Source organism: Haliotis rubra, unplaced genomic scaffold (genome assembly GCF_003918875.1).
Source record: "Haliotis rubra isolate DU_JTF1 unplaced genomic scaffold, ASM391887v1 Scf1220, whole genome shotgun sequence".
In the NCBI taxonomy this organism is placed as follows: domain Eukaryota; kingdom Metazoa; phylum Mollusca; class Gastropoda; order Lepetellida; family Haliotidae; genus Haliotis; species Haliotis rubra.
In genome coordinates, this window is record NW_025765138.1 from 79,626 (window position 1) to 104,132 (window position 24,507).

General features: G+C 40.7%; 2 protein-coding genes across 2 annotated transcripts in view; both read right to left on the bottom strand.

Moving 5' to 3' along the window:
• The window catches only part of LOC124265948 (mucin-12-like), a 189,219-nt gene that overhangs the window by 43,294 nt on the left and 121,418 nt on the right, over positions 1 to 24,507 (bottom strand). The gene's annotated exons all lie outside the window — the stretch shown is intronic.
• On the bottom strand, positions 5,127 to 8,973 carry LOC124265950. The gene is made up of 5 exons (XM_046700774.1): positions 8,502 to 8,973; positions 8,226 to 8,279; positions 7,620 to 7,694; positions 6,610 to 6,673; positions 5,127 to 5,133 (listed from the first exon to the last, which is right to left on the bottom strand). Exons 1-5 carry the CDS (start codon positions 8,611 to 8,613, stop codon positions 5,127 to 5,129), a joined length of 312 nt encoding a protein of 103 aa, XP_046556730.1. The 5' UTR covers positions 8,614 to 8,973.

The window sequence follows — 24,507 nt, forward strand, 5'->3', positions numbered from 1 at the left end:
AATTCTCAAAATATCAATCATGAGGATTAGGTTATGACAAGGACAGTTACAAATAGATAGATCATAGTATCATGTCATGAAATTAATTTTTGTTTTGGTCAGTTCTCCAGAAAATAATAGCTTTATCGAAGATATCCCCAACATTCCACTTCTGGTTGATGGTTCTAAACTTGGAACTGTTGCTCTTGTCATTTGTTGGTTGTTTAAAAAGCGGAAACTTCTGTGAGTATATCAGACTTCCAGAAGTCTTGACACCGTGGATGTTTGCCTTTGACCACACAAACTATGCAAGATGGATGCCAGTGCATATTCGAGACCTGAAGAATCTCAGTCATATTCATCCAAACACACCTGAAGAGTTCAAGAAAGGGAATTTTGTTGTTCACAAGACAGAGAGGGCTTATTCTGCAATCCCATTGGATCATGCTCATGAACAGAATTATGCAAGCGTAAAAGGTGACGGAGTGACGGTGCCTTTAGAAGATGGACAGTTGGCAGTCCAGATGTGAACAGAATTCTTGAAGAATTTGATGCCTCTTTGAATGTTCAAATTATTTCTTCTGTTTCACACCATGAACAGAGTACAGGAATGCAAGAATCATTTTACACAGATGTTAGTGCTCTTATATATGTAATCAGAGAGTTTGGAAGTCCTTTTCTTGAGCATGGACATGATCTTCTTGTAATATCAACAAGGGACATTCCTGCCTCAGCTGTTGTAGAAACTTTGAATAAAATTTAAAGCCTTCGGAAAGATCAATACGAAGACTTTGTCAAGGAACGGTTCATCAAAGGTATTGGACTTTCAGAACCTATGAAGAAGAATAAACTGTCACTTTTGTCATCACCTCAAACAAAATCACAGTCATTCTCAAAGATGCAAGTTGTCAGCCTAAAGAATGACTGTAGTCTGTTCTCTCGCCTTTACATATCAAGAGACAATTTAGATGAGTTTTTCAAGCATGAAAATCAAACTTGTCCACCATCACTCTCACATCTTGGTATGTTTCGACCATCTGTTAAATCACAGCTTCTTCAGTGTCTGGAAGATGTTTCCTGTCCCACCGTGAACAGACCAGAAGTTGAGGTAACAATACTAGATGGAGCAGCAGTTGTAAATATGACTGACTGATTGAGTTTGGTTTTACGCCGCTTTTAGCAATATTCCAGCAACATCACGGCGGGGAACACCAGAAATGGGCTTCACACATTGTACCCATGTGGGGATTCGAACCCGGGTCTTCGGCATGACGAACCAACGCTTTAACCACTAGGCTAACACACATCCCCGCCCTGTGAATATGAAGAAACCTGTAGAACATAAGATATTTTCATCTTTCAGTGAGGGGGTGCTTACCAAGTATCTGGAAAGCCAGCTGGAAAACACAACAAGACTTGATATTGTCTGGGATGTGTCCAGTACAGAGTGCAAGAAGTAGGGAGAGGCCATGGACAGAGGAGGCGAGTTGAACCACATTCCTTTATTCCTCACAACTGGAAAGAGTTTCTTAGAAGTGACAACATCAAAACAGAATTGTTCCAGTTTCCTGGAAAAGAAGCCATGAAAACCAATACTGACAAACTGATCATTAGTACTATGAATGAAACAGCTCTCTCAAATAAGCCATGTGATGTTCCAGATCTCTTACCATGCAACCATGAAGAAGCAGATACCAGGATGATACTGCACTTGTCAGAAGCCAACAAGAGAGGATTCCCGCGATTTATGATGAGAACAGTGGACGCAGATGTTATGGTGTTAGCCAATTCTTGATATCTCAGAAGGATTGCTTGCCTTTGGTACAGGAAAACAGTTTCACTACATACCTGCGCATGAAATAGCCGCTTCATTAGGTCCAAGGAAATCACTTGGTCTCCCTCGCTTCCACAGTTTCACAGGGTGTGATACTGTATCTTCCTTCAGTGGATGTGGTAAAAAGAAAGCTTGTCAAGTCTGGTTTCATTTGGAGGAGGCAACTGATGCATTTGAATTACTGTCCAAGCATCATGATCAAGTTACAGATTATTTGATCAGCACACTTGAATGTTTCACAATATTGATGTATGATGGAACAAGTGACCATGTGAATCTAAATGAAGCAAGAAAGTACATGTTCCCTTCGAAGGGTAGAGCAATAGAAAATATACTTCCAACATCTGCAGCTTTCAAAGAACATGTTAAGAGAGCAGTTTATCAGGGAGGACATATATGGGGCCAATCAACCATCCGTTGTCCTGATCCATCCAAATAGGGTTGGCAACGCAATGTATCCAACATGTGGGAGTCCTTATGGTCAACAATACCAGACGTGTCAAAGACCTGTCAAAAACTGTTGAGGTGAGGTGAGGTGAAATTGGGTTTTACGTCGTGCTTGAGGATATTGCGCTCATATGACGATATACATGCGTGTGTATGTGCGGCTGCTTGTACTAGCCCAGACTGAAGCTGGTTTTAGACCACTGAGATACTATGCCGCAGTGAAGCATGAATACCTCACTCAGACACATTATACGGACTCCGAGCCGACCAGTCCTTGTTTCACCCATTAATGCCGAGCGCCAGGCAAGGACCAAAAGGTACCATATTTTAACGTCTTTTAGTATGATGCAGTCGTGGATCGAACCCGCGACCCTTCGCTCTCCGGGCGGACGCTCTCACCACTACACCACGGAGGCGGTCGAAGAACTGTTGAAGTGTCGCTGCATCAAAGGATGTTGTGGCAGATGCAAGTGTCTCAAGGCTGCCCTAAAGTGCACTGCACTGTGTATTTGTGGTGGAGACTGTGCCCAATAATGTGGTCATATGTTGTTTGTAAGTGAAGAAATCCCCAGACGAGTATTATTCATGGGATTCTGGATTAGGTTTAGGCTGACTCCCAATATCACGGAAAATGGTGGCCAATTAAGGTTTTCAATTTTCCGACATATATCGAATGGTACAAGCAACATACATGTATCTGCCAAATTCCATGCATATTGTAGGAAAATGGTTGAACTGACATTGAATCTGAGTCTCTGACGGTGTAATTTTGAGTGGAAAATGGCGGCAATCATCTTGAATATTCAATACCTCCCTCTCTGTATATTATCTTTGTAGTACAAGCAACATAACTGCCGAATTTCATGCATAATGTATGAAAATTGTGCAATTTACATTGAATATAAGTCTCTGACGGTGTAATTTTGAGTGATAAATGGCTGCCATCGTGAAAAATGGCGGCCATCTTGAAGTTTCAATGCCTCCCTCTCTGTATATAACCTTTATAGTACAAGCAACATAACTGCCAAATTTCAAGCATCTTGTATGAAAATTGTGGAATTTACATTGAATCGAAGTCTGACAGTGTAATTTTGAGTGAAAAATGGCGGCCATCCTGAATTTTCAAAGCCTCCCTTTCTGTGTATTATCTTTATAGTACAAGCATCATATCTGCCTTAATTCATGCATATTGTATGAAAAGTGTGGAATTTACATGGAATCTAAGTCTCTGACGCCGTAATTGAGAGTGAAAAATGGCGGCCATCTTGCATTTTCAGTACCTCCCTATCTGTATCTTATTTTCATAGTATAAGCAACATATCTGCCAATTTTCATGCTTGTAACATGAAAATGCATAATTATACCAGTATCCGCAGGACTAAGCCAGCTGACGGCCAGGCAACAGGTGGATTAAAACAGTAGCCTGCGCATCGAGACACAAGAACCACACCTATACCTGCACAACGTGAAATTGGTCTAATAAGGTCTAACGACGTCATTCGTTAATCGTTTGGGAACCAATGACGTCATTTCCAAGGGACATAAGCCATGGTGTGTTACATAGAACTCTCGGCAAATGTTGAAAATATGAATTGAAAAACAAAACAAAAAATTAGCGATCTGCGCAGTTGGGAACCTATGACATGTGTCAACTGAGCCAGCGAGTCTGACCACCCGATCCCGTTAGTCGCCTCTTAGGACAAGACTGGGTTACTGAAGATCAATTCTAACCCAGACCTTCACAGGTGACTTAAATGGCCATATAGCTGAATTATTGTTGAGTGCAACGTAAAACTGAACTCACTGGGGTGACTTAGCTCAGGAATATACAAACGTATCGATACTCCCCATTAAATCCTATATCCCGCCAAATTGCCAAGAATAATTGTAAACAACTCAGATTTATTTACTATACCTACTGAAATTAGTTTGGTGTGTATTGTATTATTTACTTATTTATAGATAGAAGAAGAAAACTCGTTCTACAACTTTTCATCTCTTATGATATTTTCCTTTTTTTATATGCACCCACCATTCTTAAAAATAAACCCTTTAGAGATCGATTTCCCAAACCATCAGGCACATCGATCAGGCACCGTAAGAGCTCAAATCTATTCTGACGAACTCTTATAGCCTACAGAGTTCTCATGATCTTGACATGGACAAGCATCACAGTTTAGAATATGTCATAACTGATGGCCCGAATCAGCCAACTTACAGACATGAGGAATTCAAATTTGGTATTCATTTCTATGAACATCAGCTGCGTTTATTCTACTTTTGCCTTTCTTTCCTTTCTTTCATTATTTGTTGTAGAGTATATTTAATATTCTTTGTTAAGCAGTATATAACTTTTAGAAAATGAACGAAACTTACCCTTTCGAAATATAATTACACCCCCTTTCCACGACGACAAGAGCACATCGCTTTCTTCCAACTTCTCATCAGCAACACTCCTGTCGTAAGTGATCGAGATGGCCAGGTTCTGTTCTTTTCTGAAAACATAGCAGAAATTTATGCAATTGGTTTCATTAATTAGTGATTATGTTATTTAGCTTCCCTTCGTGACGGCTGCATGTCATCTCATCTCATTCACTGATGACACGAGAGGGAAGTAATGTCGGTATGGTTACTTGCAACACAAGCATCTGCAGAAATGGTCTTACATACTATTAGCAATTATACAGTTATAAAGGCAAGGGGCGGTGATTGGGTAACTCATGTCACAGACATGTTATTTACAATCCTTACGTAATGTACATTGTGTGCTAACATCATTTATACATTGAATACGTTATACACTTTGTAATGATGCTATCTATATGAATTATGCGTTCTGTTTCAATATGGTAACGCACTGGGCATGTCATTTCCTGAAAAAGAGGAAATATTATCACCTAAGTAAAGACGCAAGTTTCACGTGTACTAGATTTGAGTACACTAAAGCTCATGCATGAAGAAATCCGAGTGCAAGTAAATTGTCAAAAGTAATACAGGATCATGTGCCCCACTCAGCAAGACTGCTCTATGTTTTCAAATATTCAATTCAGAACCGGACGTTGAAGTACCTGATATCGTGGGCAGTGATACCATCAGTAGGGGGTTTATGATACACACAGTCAGCCACCTCTTGCCCAAATCTATCTAACCCAAGATGTGGAAATGATTCTGGGGCTTTAAAGAAAAGGTGGACATGCGGCTACTTCGCTCTTGCCAAACATATTTCTGAATACTAAGGACATGTCGACAATATTCAACTTTAGAGACAGTTTAGAAGTACTTACAATGACTGATTTACCATTACTACAAGTAACATGTTTAGCAAATCCAACTGAGCCAGTGGGGTAGTTAGTTTCTATCCTTTAATCCAACCAGTTGATTCAACAAACAGAGTGTAGAATATACAATTTTGTTTGCTTTATATCTGCTGCCAAGCATATTGTTTCTTGTAGCAACCTGGCCACCGCATTCCCCGTATGCTGTAAAAACACATAGTTCATGAACGCTCGCGTCTGTATCCCTGAAGTGGTCGGCTGGTAATAAACGGCGAAGACTGCTTGATGTTGTGTCCTGTGTTGGCCAAATGACATGAACGAAAACACTACACAAAGCAACATATTTAATGTATATTGTGCCTATGTATATACCGTATTCACGAGTTTAAGGCGACGATATATAGATCAAAATCTTACCTTAGTTGTTCAAATTCCCTCGTTTCTTCTGATTTTGAATGGATAGATGTGTGGCCAATCAGAGCTAACCTGTAACCTAGTTCACAAGCCATGAGCATTGTATAGTCTGAACATTTGGAATACACAGTTTTGCTATTTTCCTCTTCCATCAGTTCAATGAATTCTTGAAATAAGTCTTCATCAAGATATACGGTTTCTTCGGAAACTCCATAAAATCGTTGAACGAACTCGCAGGTTGCCAGCTTCCGAAGAAAAGTTTCCATAGCCAGTATCACTGTTCCCAAAGTTGAGGGAAGAACTTTTGTCGGCGACTGTGTCTCAGTATAGGAAAGTATTTGCTTGAAATGTCCTCGAATTCTAAAGTCGTCAGGGGTCACAACTACAGACAAGGCTTTGAATTCAACCAATGTTTTCTTTATCCATTCGTCCAAGTTTCTTTTCATCTGCAAATTGTAACCGGTTAAATGATCCCCCTGTTTTTTGTCCTTTGCAACTGTGAGTAGGATAGCTGGTTTATTGTTTGCAAAAATGCACATGTCACATATCAACTCCGTCTGAACTTTGTGAAATCGTTGAGGATGTCTTGGAAATATACACTGAAAAGACCCTCCAACGTAGATAACTGCTCCCCGTCCGTATGTTTCTTCAAGTACTGACAGAATCTCTGGGTACTCACTTGCCAACACCCTGTGCATACATTTAGGGAAGATGACGACTTTATCTGCAACACCAATTTTGTGTTAGTATACTGTGGCTATAGCTTACTCAATTATTATGACTAAGTTAAGATTTGTAAGTACTTGCCGAAGCAGCAGCCTTCCAATCGCACTGAAGTCTTGACTTGATAGCCACTACGTTTGTAAATACGAGATCACCTGCAGGTAACCCGATTATGGTTTCTAAACTATATAGCACTCTTATGATATCACTTCGACTATTGCGACGTATCGGTAGCGTAAGCATAAGACAGCATAGTGTTGAGAAAGGTGAGTGAGTGAGTGAGTTTAGTTTTATGCCACTTTTCTTCAGCGTGACGAGCGAACGTTTGACTAGACTAGGCTAGGTTGTAAACCAATCTAATGCAATATAATGTAGCAAATGTCAGAGCCACTGACATGTCTGATTAAATATAGTTGGACGCATCGTCACCAGCTTGTGTGGACTAAGAGGATATACATTTCTTTGTGTCACACTTCAGCAAGCATTTCACAAGTTCAATACTAACGATTTGGGAGTGAATCTTCAATTCAAGTGTCTTAAGAGCACCCTACAGGCATATATGCCCCTCTGTAAAAAAACGTATAAATAAAAAAATGATATGTTCTAATCACAAGAACCTACTTTCGTAACACAGATGTCAAGGTCAAGCATCGGTATCTAAATGTTGCAACATGATTAAAAATGCATGTTCTGCTCTTTAAACCAAAACAAACTGCTAACAAATGTTGATTTTCTACACAGTGGGATTTTTAAAGATTTATTTTTTTTTCCAAAGATCGTAATTGCAAAATTTTATTAGTGGCTTAAGTAAATAACATGGCCATTTATGACAGGCAGACACACAACCTGGCACACAAGCCACGGGAAGAGTTGATACAGTTCATGTTCGGGTGGACTATGAGGTAAAAGCTGAACCTTTCAAATACATGTTGTAGGAATATGTATACCGGCATAAATGTCCTTCTGAAACAAGCTGCAACTGAATACTGTAGATAGATACCCCTCCATTGGCTTTCCAGTATCTTAAATAGAAACACGAAAACGTGGTGGAACGCATGAAAATGACAAACATACACGTCCAAACAAACAAAATGTTTAATCAGCATGTTAAGTGCAATACTTTTTCAGTCATTTCCTGTTTTACACCAACAGTTTTGACTACAGTGCCACTACATCCTCCACATTCGCAATATATGCGGTTACCTGCCCTACTGATTTCACTTACACCGTGGAAAATACCATCAACTAATCAGGGTCTCCCTCATATGATCGTGACCATTATTCCAAGACTTTCAATAACATTATGGAAATATAACTGAACAAACAACAACATAATAGTATGTGTAGAACAAAACATGAAATACGTGAATTTCCCATACACTTATCCATAAAGCCCTATTCGCCCACTGACTGGCTACAATAATGTAAAACATATTTATAAAGTTGAAGACCCTGTACATTTCAGTAGGCCCCAGTCGAAACCGAGATTGCTAACCTGACGATGATATTGTTAACTGATCCTGCAAAACATGTATGAATTCTACTGGGCGTACCTCCAAGGGACTGACGTGCGATTGTCTTACATGCTTTGCCATTGTTTTCAGAACCTGAAACCGATATAGGAGACACCTACTTAAAATATCATAATTGTTTGACGTTATATTAACGTTATGCTACATAACTAGTACTAATGTTCTTGTTTTTCATATCTCTTGTTCTATTTTGAATTATATTTTGTTGTCTGTGAATATATGACCAAACACATATAGGACAGGTTTTATACTTTAAACATACATGTAAAATATATTTTAACAAAAGGCAATGCTTACCCCCTGAAACACGAGAAGAATGCAATGCAGTGCCCTCTATGACCTTAAACCTTTGGTCAGAGAAAGATGAAGGATGCGAAAATGAAGATTCATCACTGTCGTAGACAGACATGGTGTTCAAAATGTTAGTGCTTGTTATCAACTATACTGAACGACTGTATTCTCTCCAACCATTCACAATGTTCCATTCTATATATGTTTCCCTTCTCGTCAATGGTGTAGGTTTCAGGGCCTTTTTATTATAGAATACAATGCCCTCAGCATACCCGACTGCAATTTCTAAAATCTTGAAATTGTGAGGACTAGTCTGTATTTGCAAAGGAGAGTTATACAGTGCAACCTCAATGAGACTGGTGGGGACAGACGTGAGAGCACCGTCTGGTTGTTGATAGGATGCGTCACACTCTAGTTTATCATCCAAAGACGTCTTTAACTCGTCAACGTTCCAGTTGCAAGGAAAACCGTTTGGATTTATTTCCTTGAGTCGTAAGTTCCCTTCCAATTCTTTCGTTAATTCCCACGAAGAAAGAACCCCCACCTTCAAGTTTTGACATGGAACATAAATTTTCCCTGAATCTCAGATCAGTCCAAATGTAATCAACAAACGAGGAAATGTTATGAAATGTTCGATCTTTCTTCGTGAAAACACTTTTAAGTTCAATGTGTCTGTTTTCATGGAGTCGTTTCTCAAAGTTGTGGATTCCTCTTAGCGTTGGTTCTGTCGCTGTTGTGATCTCCTTTCTGGACAAGAGAGAGACGAAACCAACGGTCGACACATTTTCAATCATACAATCCGATGCGACCTTCGTGTAAAAATGCACTGTACATACAGACCGTGCTTTGTTTACAGTGAGGAGAAGAGCAGGGGTACTCTCAAAACGAGGAAAAACATCCCACAACCACTGACGTCTGTAAACATCCGTGAACAGTTGTCCATCAGGGAATAGATTCTTCAGGCAAGCGTCAGTAAAGTTGTCAAAGTGCCCAAGATACCTATCTTCTTGGTCTTGACCTTGCAGATGAACGAGGATCTCACCGCCTGAGGTATTTCTTAATGCTGATACTTTCTTCTCAATTTCTTTCAACTTTCTCTTTTTAGTCTCGTTATGTTTAAGTTTAGAAGAAAATAGGTTGACATCCAAGTGTATCAAGAAGACATAAGTTCCCTTGTAATTAGAGGAGAAGGCTGTTGCTACCTCTTCACAGTCACAGCAACCTGTAAGGAACGAAGATGAAACAACAAACGGTTTACATGTCCACAGAATGTGGGAGAAAATGTGTATTTATCCGTGAAAACATTATCTAAGCATGTATGCGATATATGCACCATGTACAGTAATAGGAACAATCACTTTACAACAGAAGGGTTCCAAGTAGATGCCATATTTCCACTTATCTTTCGGTCATGTGTTTGCATTATGACAACATACACATTTATTTTCTTGAGTTACACTCAATCATGAGATAAGACCTGTTAACATGATTGTGTATGATTAGATGATACTTACTATCAACCCATCCTGCCATACTCTGCCATCTTTTCGAAGTATTTAGCCATCACTGTAAGACATCCTGAAACAATCATATTCTTAATGAATCAGCTTTAGCTCAATCCCACAGTCACTTCCATTGTTGTTGAATTGAGTTTTATGTCGTATCGGCATTATTTCAGCCATATAGCACGAGACCAAGTCTGCATACAGATAACAAGTCTGATTTTTTAAAAATGCATATTTATTCATGTCATAATTATTTACAAACAGAAAAAGTATTAGCACCAAATTTTAAAAGCAAGCAATCAGTCATTCACATGACATAGCTACAATTTATGTACAGGCCAACTACCCTTAAGTACTTCATAATGAGGCACCGTTGAAGAGCAACGTCCTCGTGATAGGTGCTGGGTAACGCTAGTACGTCTTCGTCCACCAAATTAACCCGGGGTCAAATAGGTCCACAGCACCCCATTGCTGGTCGCAAGAGGCGACCAAATTGTGCAACCCGTACGCCGTGGGTTGCGTCCCCGGGTCGGTAGAGAAAGGGAGTCTGGTAGTTATAGTTCAATAATCCAACACACCACTTCGACCCTAACTTGCCTAGACGGGTGGTAGAATAGGCCCGATTCTACTAATCGGCTGGTCATGCCTTGTCCTGTGCACTGAATGTTTCCACAAACTTTGGTACTACAAAACACTTTTGGACATGCTTAAAATGTTAACTTGAACGGCCATAACCCAATATGTGGGAGTACAGAAAAAAGCAACAAGGGATAGGTTCTTGAAGATTTTCTCTTAAATATTGATCTATGCATCTATGTGGTCCATGATGACCTTTGCTCAAGTGACCACTTCCCTGCAATTCTTACTCCTATCAATCCCGTGGATGAACCGTATTCAACAGGGTGGAATGTCACTCAGGCCAATTAGCAATTGTCCCAAACCCTCTACTCTGGAAAAATCCTGTTCCTGATCCCATGGAACTATTTTCAGACGTCTTAAATGCTATTGGAGACGAAACCATTCCTAAGTCACCTCCAAACCCGCACATACGCAAACCATGGTTTGAAACAAACTGCAAACAAGCTAGACAAAATAGGAAGAAGGCGGAAAAATATTTCCGACAACGCCCTACTGTGCATAACCTGAATGCTGTTAAAATGACAAAAGCCAGGGCAAGATGTAACTTGAAACAAACTAAACGCCAGTCGTGAGGAAACATGTGTCGACAATCAACTCTCGCACACCTATGTCGAAGGTGTGGAACATGATTCAAAAGACTAAAGGCAACGGATCAAAATCTGGTGTTCGCCATCTCAAAGATGGTTACTCACTTTTAACATATAAAGTTGAAATTGCAAAGAAACGTGATGAACCTCTCTTCATCATCAAATTTTAACCCTCTGCTCCAGAAATACCAAACCCAACACGAAAGGAAATCAGTCAATTTTAACTCTGATAATTGTGAGAATTACAATGAAACTTTTTCTCTCCATGAATTACGTACTGCCCTGGGCAGGCTCACGACACTGCGGTAGGAGCTGATGATATTCATTATCAGCTTTTAAAACACCTCCCTGATAAAAGTTTTGAAACACTACTCAATATATTTGATGATATTTGGACGACCGGAAACTTTCCTCCTTCTTGGCACAATACCATTATCTTCCCTATACCAAAGCCTGGTCGGCTGAACCCTCAACTACCGTCCTATATCGCTAACTAGCTGTGTTTGTAAAACCATGGAGCGCATGGTCAACTATCAATTAGTCTGGTACTTGGAGACCAATAACCTCCTTAGTGACCTACAATGTGGTTTCCGAAAATAGCGAAGTACCATTGACCCTCTGGTGCGTCTGGAATCATTTATCAAACATTCCATTGTCAACCAACAACATACTGTATCTATCTTTTGTTACTTAGAAAAAGCATATGATTTAACGTGGAAGCATGGTATCTTCAAATATTTACAATTTGGATTGAGGGGTAGACTACCTCAGTTCATATCTAAGTTTTTAAGCAACAGACACTTTCATGTACGGGAGGGTTCCACATTGTCTGATTATTTCCACCAAGACCAGGGTGTTCCTCGAGACAGCATCCTGTGTGTCACACTTTTTAGCATCCAAATTAACAGCCTCACTAACGTCTTGAACAGCTGTGTTGATGAGTCCCTTTTTCAGTATTTCATGTCCTGGTACATACATGCACGCAATATAACTGCAGCTACAACTCTGCCTTAACAAAATCCAAAAAATGGGCCAATGAAAATGGCTTGAAGTTTTCAAAATCCAAAACAAATTGCATTCACTTTTGTCGTAAATAAAAACAACACAAGGATCCAGACCTATCTTTTCATTGGGAGTGGATACTAAAATGCTTTTTATGCACACTGATTGGCTTAGATGTAATGTTTTAGAGGTTACTGAAGATAATATTTTCTTCAACTACCTAATAAATACAAAACAACAAACGAAATTTCAAGGACACACAAACAATTCAAACAATAGAATAGTTTGAATTTTCCTTTTAGGTATTATTATGTTGCCATGTTTCATATAATGAAAGCCAAAACCTCTGTTACCCAGCCACGTTGGCATTTCTGGAAATACAATGGCCGATCTTGCTGCCAAGCACAAATCTGTGACACCACTTATTCTTCCATACTCTGATTATAAAGCTGTCATCAGATCTTATATCTGTGATCTAATGCAGAAGAAGTGGTAGTACCAGGCAGGTATCAATAAATTACATGAAATAAAATCCTATACTGGTTACACCTACTTGGGTTGTCAGTCCAGATTTGAGGAGGTCATCATACGACGATGTCGTATTGGCCACACAATATATACTCATGAGTACCTATTGAAAGGTGAGGATCCTCCGTTTTACACTCTCTCAAAAAAGAAACGCAACCCCTATCTAAATATCTGACATCATTTCTAGAATAAAGATGGTGAATGTAAATTAGAATTTTCTTCAAAATACTGTTAATACGTTCCCATCTGATCAGTATAAGCTCCCAAACGGAACCATTTTCACACATGATGACCTTTGTATCCGTGTTATTTGAGAAAGTGCGAAATTGTCATGTACAAAATGCTAAAAGCCTGTTGCACGTGCAAATCGTTGAAAACACAGTTCATGTAGAGGGTTTTCAAAACGCGTAGTTTGTAATTTTTCTCTCATAATTTGCTCTGCAAATCAAGTTCGAAAATGCCCCGTTTGAGTACAGCAAATCGAAATATTGCCATTGGTCGCATTGAGGCCGGGGAAAGCTTTGGAACAGTTGCCCGTCATCTAAACGTACACAAAACAACAATCTCACGACTTTGGAATCGTTACACACAGTTCCATGCAATTGAAGATCGTCCCAGGAGCGGTAGACCTAGGATCACCACACCGGCTCAGGATCGCTTTATTCGACTCAGCCACCTACGTAATCGGCATGTCACACCCACCATCACTGCAACACAGGTGCCAGGTTTGAGGAGAGTATCGGCCCAAACCATCAGGAACCGTTTACATGAGGCAAATTTACGTGCAAGAAGACCAGTTGTTGGGCCCGTCTTGAAACGCCAACATCGACGCCAACGTCTCAGGTGGGTGTACTAACGTAAGGAGATGGACCCTAAGAAACTGGAGAAGAGTCTGGTTTAGTGACGAGTCTCGTTTTCTTCTTCAACGACGTGACGGTAGACAACGTGTCTATAGACGAGCAAATGAACGTTTTGCACCGAACTGCGTTCGACAGGTCGACAGATTTGGAGGAGGAAGCATCATGGTATGGGGAGCCATGTCTTACAACCAACGGTCAGACTTGGTCATCATTCGTGGCAATTTGACGGCACAACGGTACATTGATGACGTCTTACAGCCACATCTTCTGCCGATAATCGCCCAACAGAGGGAGTTGTTTCAACATGACAATGCCCGCCCTCATACAGCTCGTGCAACAGTGGCATTCCTACAGAATTCAAACGTCAACGTGATGCCGTGGCCCTCCAGATCGCCAGACATCAATCCTATCGAACATCTGTGGGACCAGCTGGATCGTCGTGTTCGTGCACGTACACCACAACCGCACACGTTGGTTGAACTGGTCGCAGCACTCCAGGAAGAGTGGAGAGCAATCCCCCAGGAAAACATCCGCCGTCTGATTCGTTCTGTTCCGAGGAGGTGCACTGCTGTGATTAGAGCTCGTGGCTCTACAACGAGATACTGAAGACAACGCCCCCCTAGCGTAAATTGAGAGTTCGATACTGACCTGCATTAACTGTTACCTTATACCGTGCTGACCTAAGGTTCACCATGTCAAATTTCATGGCATTATCTTTAAAAATACAAATGTTATAACCAGTTAAAATTGATATAAACATTACCAAAAAAAACAGGGGTTGCGTTTCTTTTTTGAGAGTGTGTACATCCCTTGTGATGAAAGAATCACAGTCAAGCATGTCTTGCTTGATTGTGTTGGATATTCCATCACAAGGGATAAATATTTCAAATCACGAGTGTGCTACTTGCTGAAATCTGTGGTCCATCGACAGGCAGTGACGTCTACAAGTCACCCCTCTCGCACTTGGCCCTCTCGTACGTCTCTCGGGGATTTGTTTGTTTGTTTGTGTCAAGCAGTGGGAGGAAGGTAGCTCTGTTTCAACGCAATGACATACCTGTGCGTTCATGTACAAGTAAATGCGCCTTCACCAGCCAACGTTCTGTTGAATAAGCTTCCAGAAAATATCGTGTCGTGTTTCTGTGAAATTTGCACACAGGAGAAAATTGTCCAAAACCGACTAATTTGACGGCAAACTGAAAACTATGAACTCGCAGGCCCTTTGCTTTTACATCGGTGGAAGTGACCCCCTTTCAGTCGTGTTTTCCAATGATTTTACTCCGACCAAATAGTATAGTCCCTATAAGAAATTCTTATTCATTAATCTATTGTATCCTGTTTGCTGTAAAGAAACAGTGTTCTGAAACGGGAGATAAATATCCCTGTATATATTACGTAGGTTTCAGACAGTTCACCTTACAAGACGGATGTTTAACTGAACAATTTAGTCAGGCATCAGTTACCTCCCAGTAATATCTCGCTTGCTCAGTCATTTCTACGCGAAACGGTTCAGGCGGTAACAAACAGGTGTGCGTTCGTGTGCCTCGAAAACTGCATATAAATATTTAGAATCTACAATGAATGAGCTTTCAGAAAATACAAAATATAAGTTTCTGACTGGGAGATATTCGCTGTTAAACTTCGTATTTTTTTTGTTGAATTATGACTATTTTCATTCTTAGCACTCAATAACTTGAACAACTATCAATGAGTTATTATACCATTGTTACAAGTAACACTTTTAGACGCGTTTTTGTGTGACATGCAGAATTTCCATTTTCATGGTCAGGCAGTCACGCTCCTTTAGAAGTAATGCTCGGGGTGCTCCTAGTCTGTTTTCTTACCCCATTGATGTATATATACTTAATTCTAGATCTGATGATTGTGGCAATAGATATACTCATTAATGAAAACAAATTACTCTATTGGCACTCTATGGATCAAATGGGGACAATCCATATTTCTATACGAAAATCGATAATATTATTTTGGATTTTGATAACAATACACAATCCAAAATGGTGTTTGGAATTTAGTACAAGATCAACGAATGCTATATTTATAATCCAGCGGCAAAAGAAACAGAATTATACGTTTTGGAAATTGCTGACATAAAAGTTCCTTGGCGTGAAGCTAATAAAACAAAATTTACATGGAGATAAAAAACTCCAATTAAACAATCCCGACTTGACCTTCTTTTTCTAATTTCTCATAATCTAATTGCATCAGTAAATCATGTAACATCACCTCAGCCTTTAAATCAGACCATGGAATTTATAGTTAACAGAATTAACAAGGGGAAAAGGATTTTGGGAGTTCAATAAGTCTTTTAAGTGACCAAGAATATGGAAATAAAACTAAAGATCAATCAAACATTAGGGCCATATAGAATACCAATTCTAATAACCAGAGTGAATATACATGTGGAATTAATGACTGCCTTCTTTTGGAAACTCTTCTTTTGGAGTGAGTGAATGAGTTAATATTTAACGTCACATCGGCAATATTTCAGCCATATAGTGACGTCTTCTTTTGGAAATAGAGGGTGAAACCATACAGTTCTTATCAAGGAAAAACAGAAAGAGTGAAACACTAGAAAAGGACTTGCGATCAGAAATTCAATCTGTTCAAGAAAAAATGGATCAGACCTCAGGCATAGAATTAAGAGAAAAACTGTCTAAAGATGTTTTAACAATTAACCAAAACCTTGTTGATATAAGTAAAGAAGTGAGTGAGTTTAGTTTTACGCCACACTCAGCAATATTACAGCTATATATAATGCCTGGACCAGACAATCCAGTGATCAACAGCATGAGCATCGATCTACGTAAATGGGATACCGTAACATGTGTCAACCAAGTCAGCGAGGATGACCACCCGACCCAATTCAATTTGATATCAATACTGTAACGAGTGTCTCAAAATGTATTGCTTTCACAAACTGTTTATATGATAAATTTACAAAACAATTGGTCCTCATCACGTACTTTAAATTTGCTTTGGATATAGTCCAATTTTAACATTATTGAATATAAGCAAAGACTGCAGATCATAGCTGTATAGATTCTGTTGTTAGCTTCTTTATATGAATGTACACGAAGGCGTTAAAAGCATGCAATTGTCAACCTTTTTGTTGAACATGTGTGACATATGATCTGTACATTGAGAAAATGTGCAAAGAAAATCGTCAAAACGGCAGTCACGCGAATGAGTGAGCCCCTCTCAGGTAGTCTCAGAGGACCGTATTGCATACACGTTACGTTCTCTACTGATTAAGATGAAATGATCTTATCAGACCCAGGATAGTTTTGCTGTAATGATGTTCTTAATCATCAGTACCAAAACTAAAGCCTTTTACATCATTATGATCATATTGAGCTAGCAGGTACGACCTGTTTTTGTCGGGTGGAACAAGGTTATTACGTGAGGTTGCACCGGGTCTCTAAATTGAGCCCTGAGAGGGACCACCACCTTATCACGTTGAGCACCTCTTACAACAATCATGAGGCTATTATTAGAGGTTGCACTGGGTGCAATAAATATTATATCCTTAAATCAAGTCCTGAATGGGATGAAACGACTTGCATCAAAGAAATCAGAGAGACACACCACCGAATCGGCATGGATACCTCTTACAACACCCATGAGGTGATTATTTGAGGTTGCACTGGGTGCAAGTAGTGATATAATTTCTTTCGTTTGAGGTTCGGATTAGAATGAAATTTCTTCTCTTAGCGTCGGAAGATACAACAAAGGGAAGTAATGCTATGAGTATGAGGACGCTCTGATAAGTATAAAAGGGAGGGAACTTTGAATTGAAGGTCTACGTGATGAGTTCCATAAAATATCTAAAGAAGTACATAAATTGAAAGCCGAGAGGGAAAGAGAGGGGAACAAAAATTAGTTTGCTTTCAATTCCGAAGCTCTGGAAAACTTAAAACAAATACGTTTTGCTGTTCAGTATGGTAAGACTGATTACGCCTTGGAATTGATTAGTCAAGAAGTTTCCAGGTTCCGGACAAGAAACAAGCATATCAAGATAGCTGATTCCTCAGAGGTGGGCTGGGAAACATTGCGCAATTACGTGGCTCATGAATTGGCGTCAGATTCTGATGACGACAAGAGAATCAACCGAGAGGAAAGCAAAGCTATTAAAAAAATCAAGACAAGGTCATCTCGTTGCGCACGATTGCACCCATACAAGTCGATCCAGCGTCCTTCCTCGACAGCCACTCAATCTTCAACAGATACTCATGCTGGTGATCAGTCTAGTAATTTTCGTGGCCGAGGTCAAAGGTCAGGAGCGTGCTTTGGAGCGACCATGGGAGACGTCAGTGTCCCTTGCTCAACAACACAACACAACAATGTGGGAAGCTTGACAGAGAGTAAGATACGTTCCAAGGAAGTAAAACCTGAAGCGGAGTATACTTTACGTGATGGCACTGTAAACGTTGTTGAACCTGGCCTTACGAATGACGTTTATGAATATGAACAAAATGTGATGTGGAGGGTAGACTTAAAAATAATGTTTCGTTTTGGAAAGAAATATGTGCTGTTGATTTTGTTCTAGACAGTCGGTTTATTCATGACTATCTGCTCAAAACAGATGGAGATTGACCTCCTATGTGTGTCTTTTGCGACGAACTGTTCACCATGAAGCATGTTCTGCTTGACTGTGTGGACTATTCGACTGCAAGGGATTCGCACTATGAAGCGAGAAATCTGATAGATCTATTTTCCCGCGCGAGCGGACATCTCATTGTTAACTACTTGAGGGAAGTTGACTTGTACCATAAATTGTAACTTTGTAAATGACTTATTTCATGCTGTTGTGGGTTGTATTTTTAAAAAGTTGCTGCTATGACATTTTTTGTTTGTAAATAATAATGTAATTACTAAATATGCCTTTAAAAACTCAAATCATTTAAGCTTTGTACCTAAAATGTCCATGTGTGCAGAATTGATCTTGTCACTATATGGCTCAAATAATGCTGATGCGACGTTAAACTCAAAAACAACTCAACTCAACTCAACTTTGCAAAACGTGTTATGCAAATAAACCCGTGAATATGCTATGACATGAAATCTGGATAGAGTTGTCTCCCTTCCAGTAGAAGGTTGTACTGTGTTATGCCTGATTTAATGTGTGCATGTTTGAGGGAGAGGTCAGGTCTGTGCACTATCTACATTACTTGAAACCTGGGGTCGACAGCGCAGTGGGGTAGCCTTTTGCTTAAAGCATTCACTCGTCACCCCACATGAGCACATTGTGGAAAGTCCATTTCTGGTGTCCCCTGCCATGATATTGCTTGAATATTTCTAATAGTGTGGTAGAACTTATCTCACCCACTCACTACATATTTGACTTTAGTTATGTTCTAAGGACCTACAGAAAATAACCTGTTGTCATTGCTGATATCTGTACAGTTGGTGTTGCAGTTATCAATGACATTTCTATGTGGAAGTTTGATTGGGAAAATGTTATGCCTTGACTTTTTTCTGTTTGTAAATAATAATATGAGGAAAAAGTATGAATATTACTCTTTTAGTCTTTTTACCTAAAGTGTGTGTGTGTGTGTGTGTGTGTGTGCGTGCGCGCGTGCGTGTGTGTGTGTATGTTTGCAGGCTTGGTCATGCTCAGTATGGCTGAAATAGTGTCCATACGACGTGGAATTTTAACTCGCAATCACTCACTCACTCACTCACTCACTCATTGTACACTGTTATTCCATTTACAGATCATTTACAAATCACTGTCAGTAATTGGAATATTGTTGAGGACAGCGTTTAACAACACATAATAAACTATATTCAGTGATTCTCTCCCTCAGATGTATAAACAGCATACTCCGGAATCCATTTGTCTACATATTGTGTGTTACATGATCCAATTAAAAAGTCCAAACTATTAACAACTCCAAAGCAAATACATTCAGTTAGATTCACTGTGGGAGATTATTTACTTTTACAACCATCGCAAATAGAAAACAAATAATTTTCTTTTTTTGTTTGGCTCAAACATGGTTTTCAACGTCTTGTTTAGTGTGTTTGTTGCTTAACGCTGCACTGAGCAATATTCCAGCTGTACGATGACAGTCTGTAAATAATCGAGTGTGGACCAGACAGATATGTGATCAACATCATGAGCATCGAATTACGCATTTCGGATACGACGACCTGTCAACGAAGTCAGCGAGCCTGACTACCTGATCCCGTTTGTCGCTTCTTATGACCAGCGTGGGGGGACCAATTCTAAACCAGATCTTCACGGGTCCTATATTGTTTTCATCCATTCCCCAGAGGAGGCCCTCGACCAACTTCATACACTGGTATTTTGCAATCGGGGTATGCTTTGGTGAATGATAAAGCAAAGCCATATTAATGGATATACTTTAATAAAAATCCTTGTATATACATTGAGATGAATAGAGAGTCTCACCAAAGTGTCTACTGATATCAATTATCTATGAACACGAGTTGAGAAAGTTACACATTTTTATCAATAAGTGTTGGTATATTTGATATCAGAAGACACGAGGGTGAGATTCTATGTATCATAAAAAAATGCTTTTCATTAGTTTTAAATGATAAAATGTACATTTCTGAACACAGAGCTGCCATCAGACTTGCAGTTCAGTGATGTCATAGCATTGTGACGTCATAAAGTTATGATGTAATAGAATTGTGAGTCATGTAATTGATGATGTCAGGACACAGTACAATATCTACTGTCAAAACGATATCTCCCAGGAGATATTGCTTGATCTCACACAAGGAATATCCCCAGCGGAACACTTTCTATTTAGAACACCGAGGCTTTGTAGATTACGATATTTAAGAAGAATTCACCTTAAGACAAGACACCCTTATTTTGGTACAAACATCTACATTGAGAAACTGGTTAATAAAAGGTTTAGAGCGAAAGGAAAACACAAAGCATGTTTGGAATAAGTAATGTAAGTGCAAATAGAAAAAAAATGGAACTTCATATAATCCTCTACCTACTACACCTAATGCGTTATATAAGGAAAAAACATAAACAGTAACGTATATTTCTCGATGGACAACAGCCCTCCCAATCAGTTGAACGGGAACAGCAGTGTAAATACTACATACCGTTAAGGGTGCCGGGTACGTTTCTGTATTCCTACTTTGATTAGGGTACATTTCTGTATACAGAAACGTACCTGGTGTACATATCTGTACAGACATAGTCAGATCATTCATGGAAGGTTTCAGCGTCATAAGGCATGTAGCAAATTCAGATGACGCAACAAGCAATAAACATATGAAAACAATAACAAGGAGACATACAATCCTGTTGCATGGAAATGTTACTGAAACATACTCAACATGTAACATCATTATCAACGTAAAAGCATAAGAATTCATTGCTGGAGTAATTTACAAATTCTCGTGCCAAATGGGCTCAACGAGCACTGGACAGTGACAAGTAGGGGAGGGTTTAAGAGCACTAAACAATGACGAGTATGGGAGGCGTTAAGAGAACAGGATAGTGACGAATAGGTGGCGTTAGGATCACTGGACAGTGAAGAGTATGGGAGGCGCTAAGGGCACTGGATAGTGACGAGTATGGGAGGCGCTAAGAGCACTGGACCATGACGACTATGGGAGGCGCTAAGAGCACTGGATAGTGACGAGTGTGGGAGGCGTTAAGAGAACAGGACAGTGTCGAACAGGGTGGACATTAAAAGTACCGAACAGAGGGGCTGGGTATTGCCCTGATTCGAATATTGCGATATAGTGTGTGTAAATCATAAATTCATTATAGCTCTGTGTGTGCGATGTCATCTTCCTAGTTGCTGTTACTTCATACTTTCAGGCTTCCCGTATAGATCCTTAATGGGTAATGTTTTAGTGAAATATTGCAACAAGGTTTTGCGAACATAATGTTAAATGTATTTGTATGACATGATTTTCATGGTCAGTGTCGTTTGCTTCAACAGAATGCACTTCAATGCAGTATGTAGTTATCATTATTCAATAAACTTAAAACATTTGGTAGAATATTTGGCACTTATAAGGTACTGGTGAAATGTAACATGAAACCAACAGAAATATAAATATATTTGGCGTTAAAAGCACAGGACAGTGACGTGTATGGGAGGCGTTAAGAGCACTGGATAGTGACGAGTATGGGAGGCGTTAAGAGCACTGGATAGTGACGAGTATAGGAGGCGTTAAGAGCACAGGATAGTGACGAATATGGGAGGCGTTAAGAGCACTGGACAGTGACGAGTATGGGAGGCGTTAAGAGCACTGGATAGTGACGGGTATGGGAGGCGTTAAGAGCACTGGATAGTGACGAGTATGGGAAACGTTATGAGCACTGGACATTGACGAGTATGGGAGGCGTTAAGAGCACTGGATAGTGACGGGTATGGGAGGCGTTAAGAGCACTGGATAGTGACGAGTATAGGAGGCGTTAAGAGCACAGGATAGTGACGAATATGGGAGGCGTTAAGAGCACTGGACAGTGACGAGTATGGGAGGCGTTAAGAGCACTGGATAGTGACGGGTGTGGGAGGCGTTAAGAGCACTGGATAGTGACGAGTACGGGAGGCGTTAAGAGCACTGGACAGTGACGAGTATGGGAGGCGTTAAATGCACAGGATAGTGACGAGTTTGGGAGGCGTTAAGAGCACAGGATAGTGACGAGTATGGAAGGCGTTAAGAGCACTGGATAGTGACGAGTATGGGAAGCGTTATGAGCACTGGACATTGACGAGTATGGGAGGCGTTAAGAGCACTGGATAGTGACGAGTATGGGAGGCGTTAAGCGCACAGGATAGTGACAAGTATTGGAGGCGTTAAGAGCACAGGATAGTGACGGGTATGGGAGGCGTTAAGAGCACAGGATAGTGACGAATATGGAAGGCGTTAAGAGCACTGGATAGTGACGAGTATGGGAAGCGTTAAGAGCACTGGATAGTGACGTGTATGGGAGGCGTTTAGAGCACAGGATACTGACGAGTAGGGGAGGCGTTAAAAGCACAGGATAGTGGCGAGTTTGGGAGGCGTTAAGAGCACAGCATAGTGACGAGTATGGGAGGCGTTAAGAGCACTGGATAGTGACGAGTATGGGAAGCGTTAAGAGCACTGGACATTGACGAGTATGGGAGGCGTTAAGAGCACTGGATAGTGACGAGTATGAGAAGGCGTTAAGAGCACTGGATAGTGACGAGTATGGGAGGCGTTTAGAGCACAGGATAGTGACGATTAGGGGAGGCATTAAAAGCACAGGATAGTGACGAGTTTGGGAGGCGTTAAGAGCACAGGATAGTGACGAGTATGGGAGGCGTTAAGAGCACTGGATAGTGACGAGTATGGGAAGCGTTAAGAGCACTGGACAGTGACGAGTATGGGAGGCGTTAAGAGCACTGGATAGTGACGAGTATGGGAGGCGTTAAGAGCACTGGATAGTGACGAGTATGGGAGGCGTTAAGAGCACAGGGTAGTGACGAGTATGGGAGGCGTTAAGAGCACAGGATAGTGACAAGTATGGGAGGCGTTAAGAGCACAGGATAGTGACGAGTATGGGAGGCGTTAAGAGCACTGGATAGTGACGAGTATGGGAGGCGTTAAGAGCACTGGATAGTGACGAGTATGGAAGGCGTTAAGAGCACTGGATAGTGACGAGTATGGGAGGCATTAAGAGCACAGGAGAGTGACGAGCATGGGCGCTAAGAGCACAGGGAAGTTAAGAGCACATGATAGTGACGAGTAGGGGCGCTAAGAGCACATGAGATTGACGAGTAAAGGGCGTTAGAAGCAGAGGACATTGATGAGTAGGTGTTAAGAGCACAGGATAGTGACGAGTATGGGAGGCGTTAAGATCACAGGATAGGGGGCGTTAAAAGCAGAGGACAGTGACGAGTAGGTGTTAAGAGCAGAGGATAGTGACGAGTGGGGGCGTAAAGAGCACTGGATAGTTACGAGTAAGGGGCGTTTAGAGCACAGTATAGTGACGAGCATGGGAACGTTAAGTGCAGAGGACAGTGACGTGTAGGGGGGCATTAGGAGCACTGGAAAGTGACGAGTAGGGGGTATTGAGAGCACAGGACAGTGCCGGATAGGGGGGCATTAGGAGCACTGGAAAGTGACGAGTAGGGGGTACTGAGAGTGCAGGACAGTGCCGGGTAGGGGGGCATTAGGAGCACTGGGCAGTGACGAATAGGGGGTATTGAGAGTGCAGGACAGTGCCGGGTAGGGGGGCATAAGGAGCACTGGACAGTGACGAGTAGGGAGGCATTAAGAGAACACAAATCCCATCAGTCGCCTCTTACAACAAGCATTGGTTACTGAACATCAATACTACCCCGGATCCTCACGGGCCAACATATTAATGCGCAAAACGATTCTCTGGATATATAGAGCTAAATACACGAACTTATAAAGTTCTCTTCATGTAATAGCAAAAGTACTCTTGTTGGCCTGGTTACGTCTTTTGTGGCAAGTTGCATCATGCATTAATGAGTTTTTTCTGTGCACATGTCTGCTTACGTTATCTTGATGTTGTGGAAGCTTTGACTTAGCTTCTCTTTTTATGATGAAGTTCAAATGTGCATATACATGTTGCACTTGGTGGCGCCTAGGAAGGGAAAAACTGAACCAATCGGCTTGTATCATGATTCCGTGTATGAACATGTCCCACAGCAGGGAGATTTGCAGAATAATCCACACAAACGGACATTATCCACACCACCTTTATTATCTTTGTGATAAGGAAGCTGACATCCAGAAATTATCTCACTTATGAATCTTTTTTTTCTCTTCTCTATTTCTTGATGTCCGGAAACAGTCGGTGTTTAAATAGTATGCTTACCACGTGGTGAGAACCGCACCATGGACACTGCACGATGGTTCTTTTCGT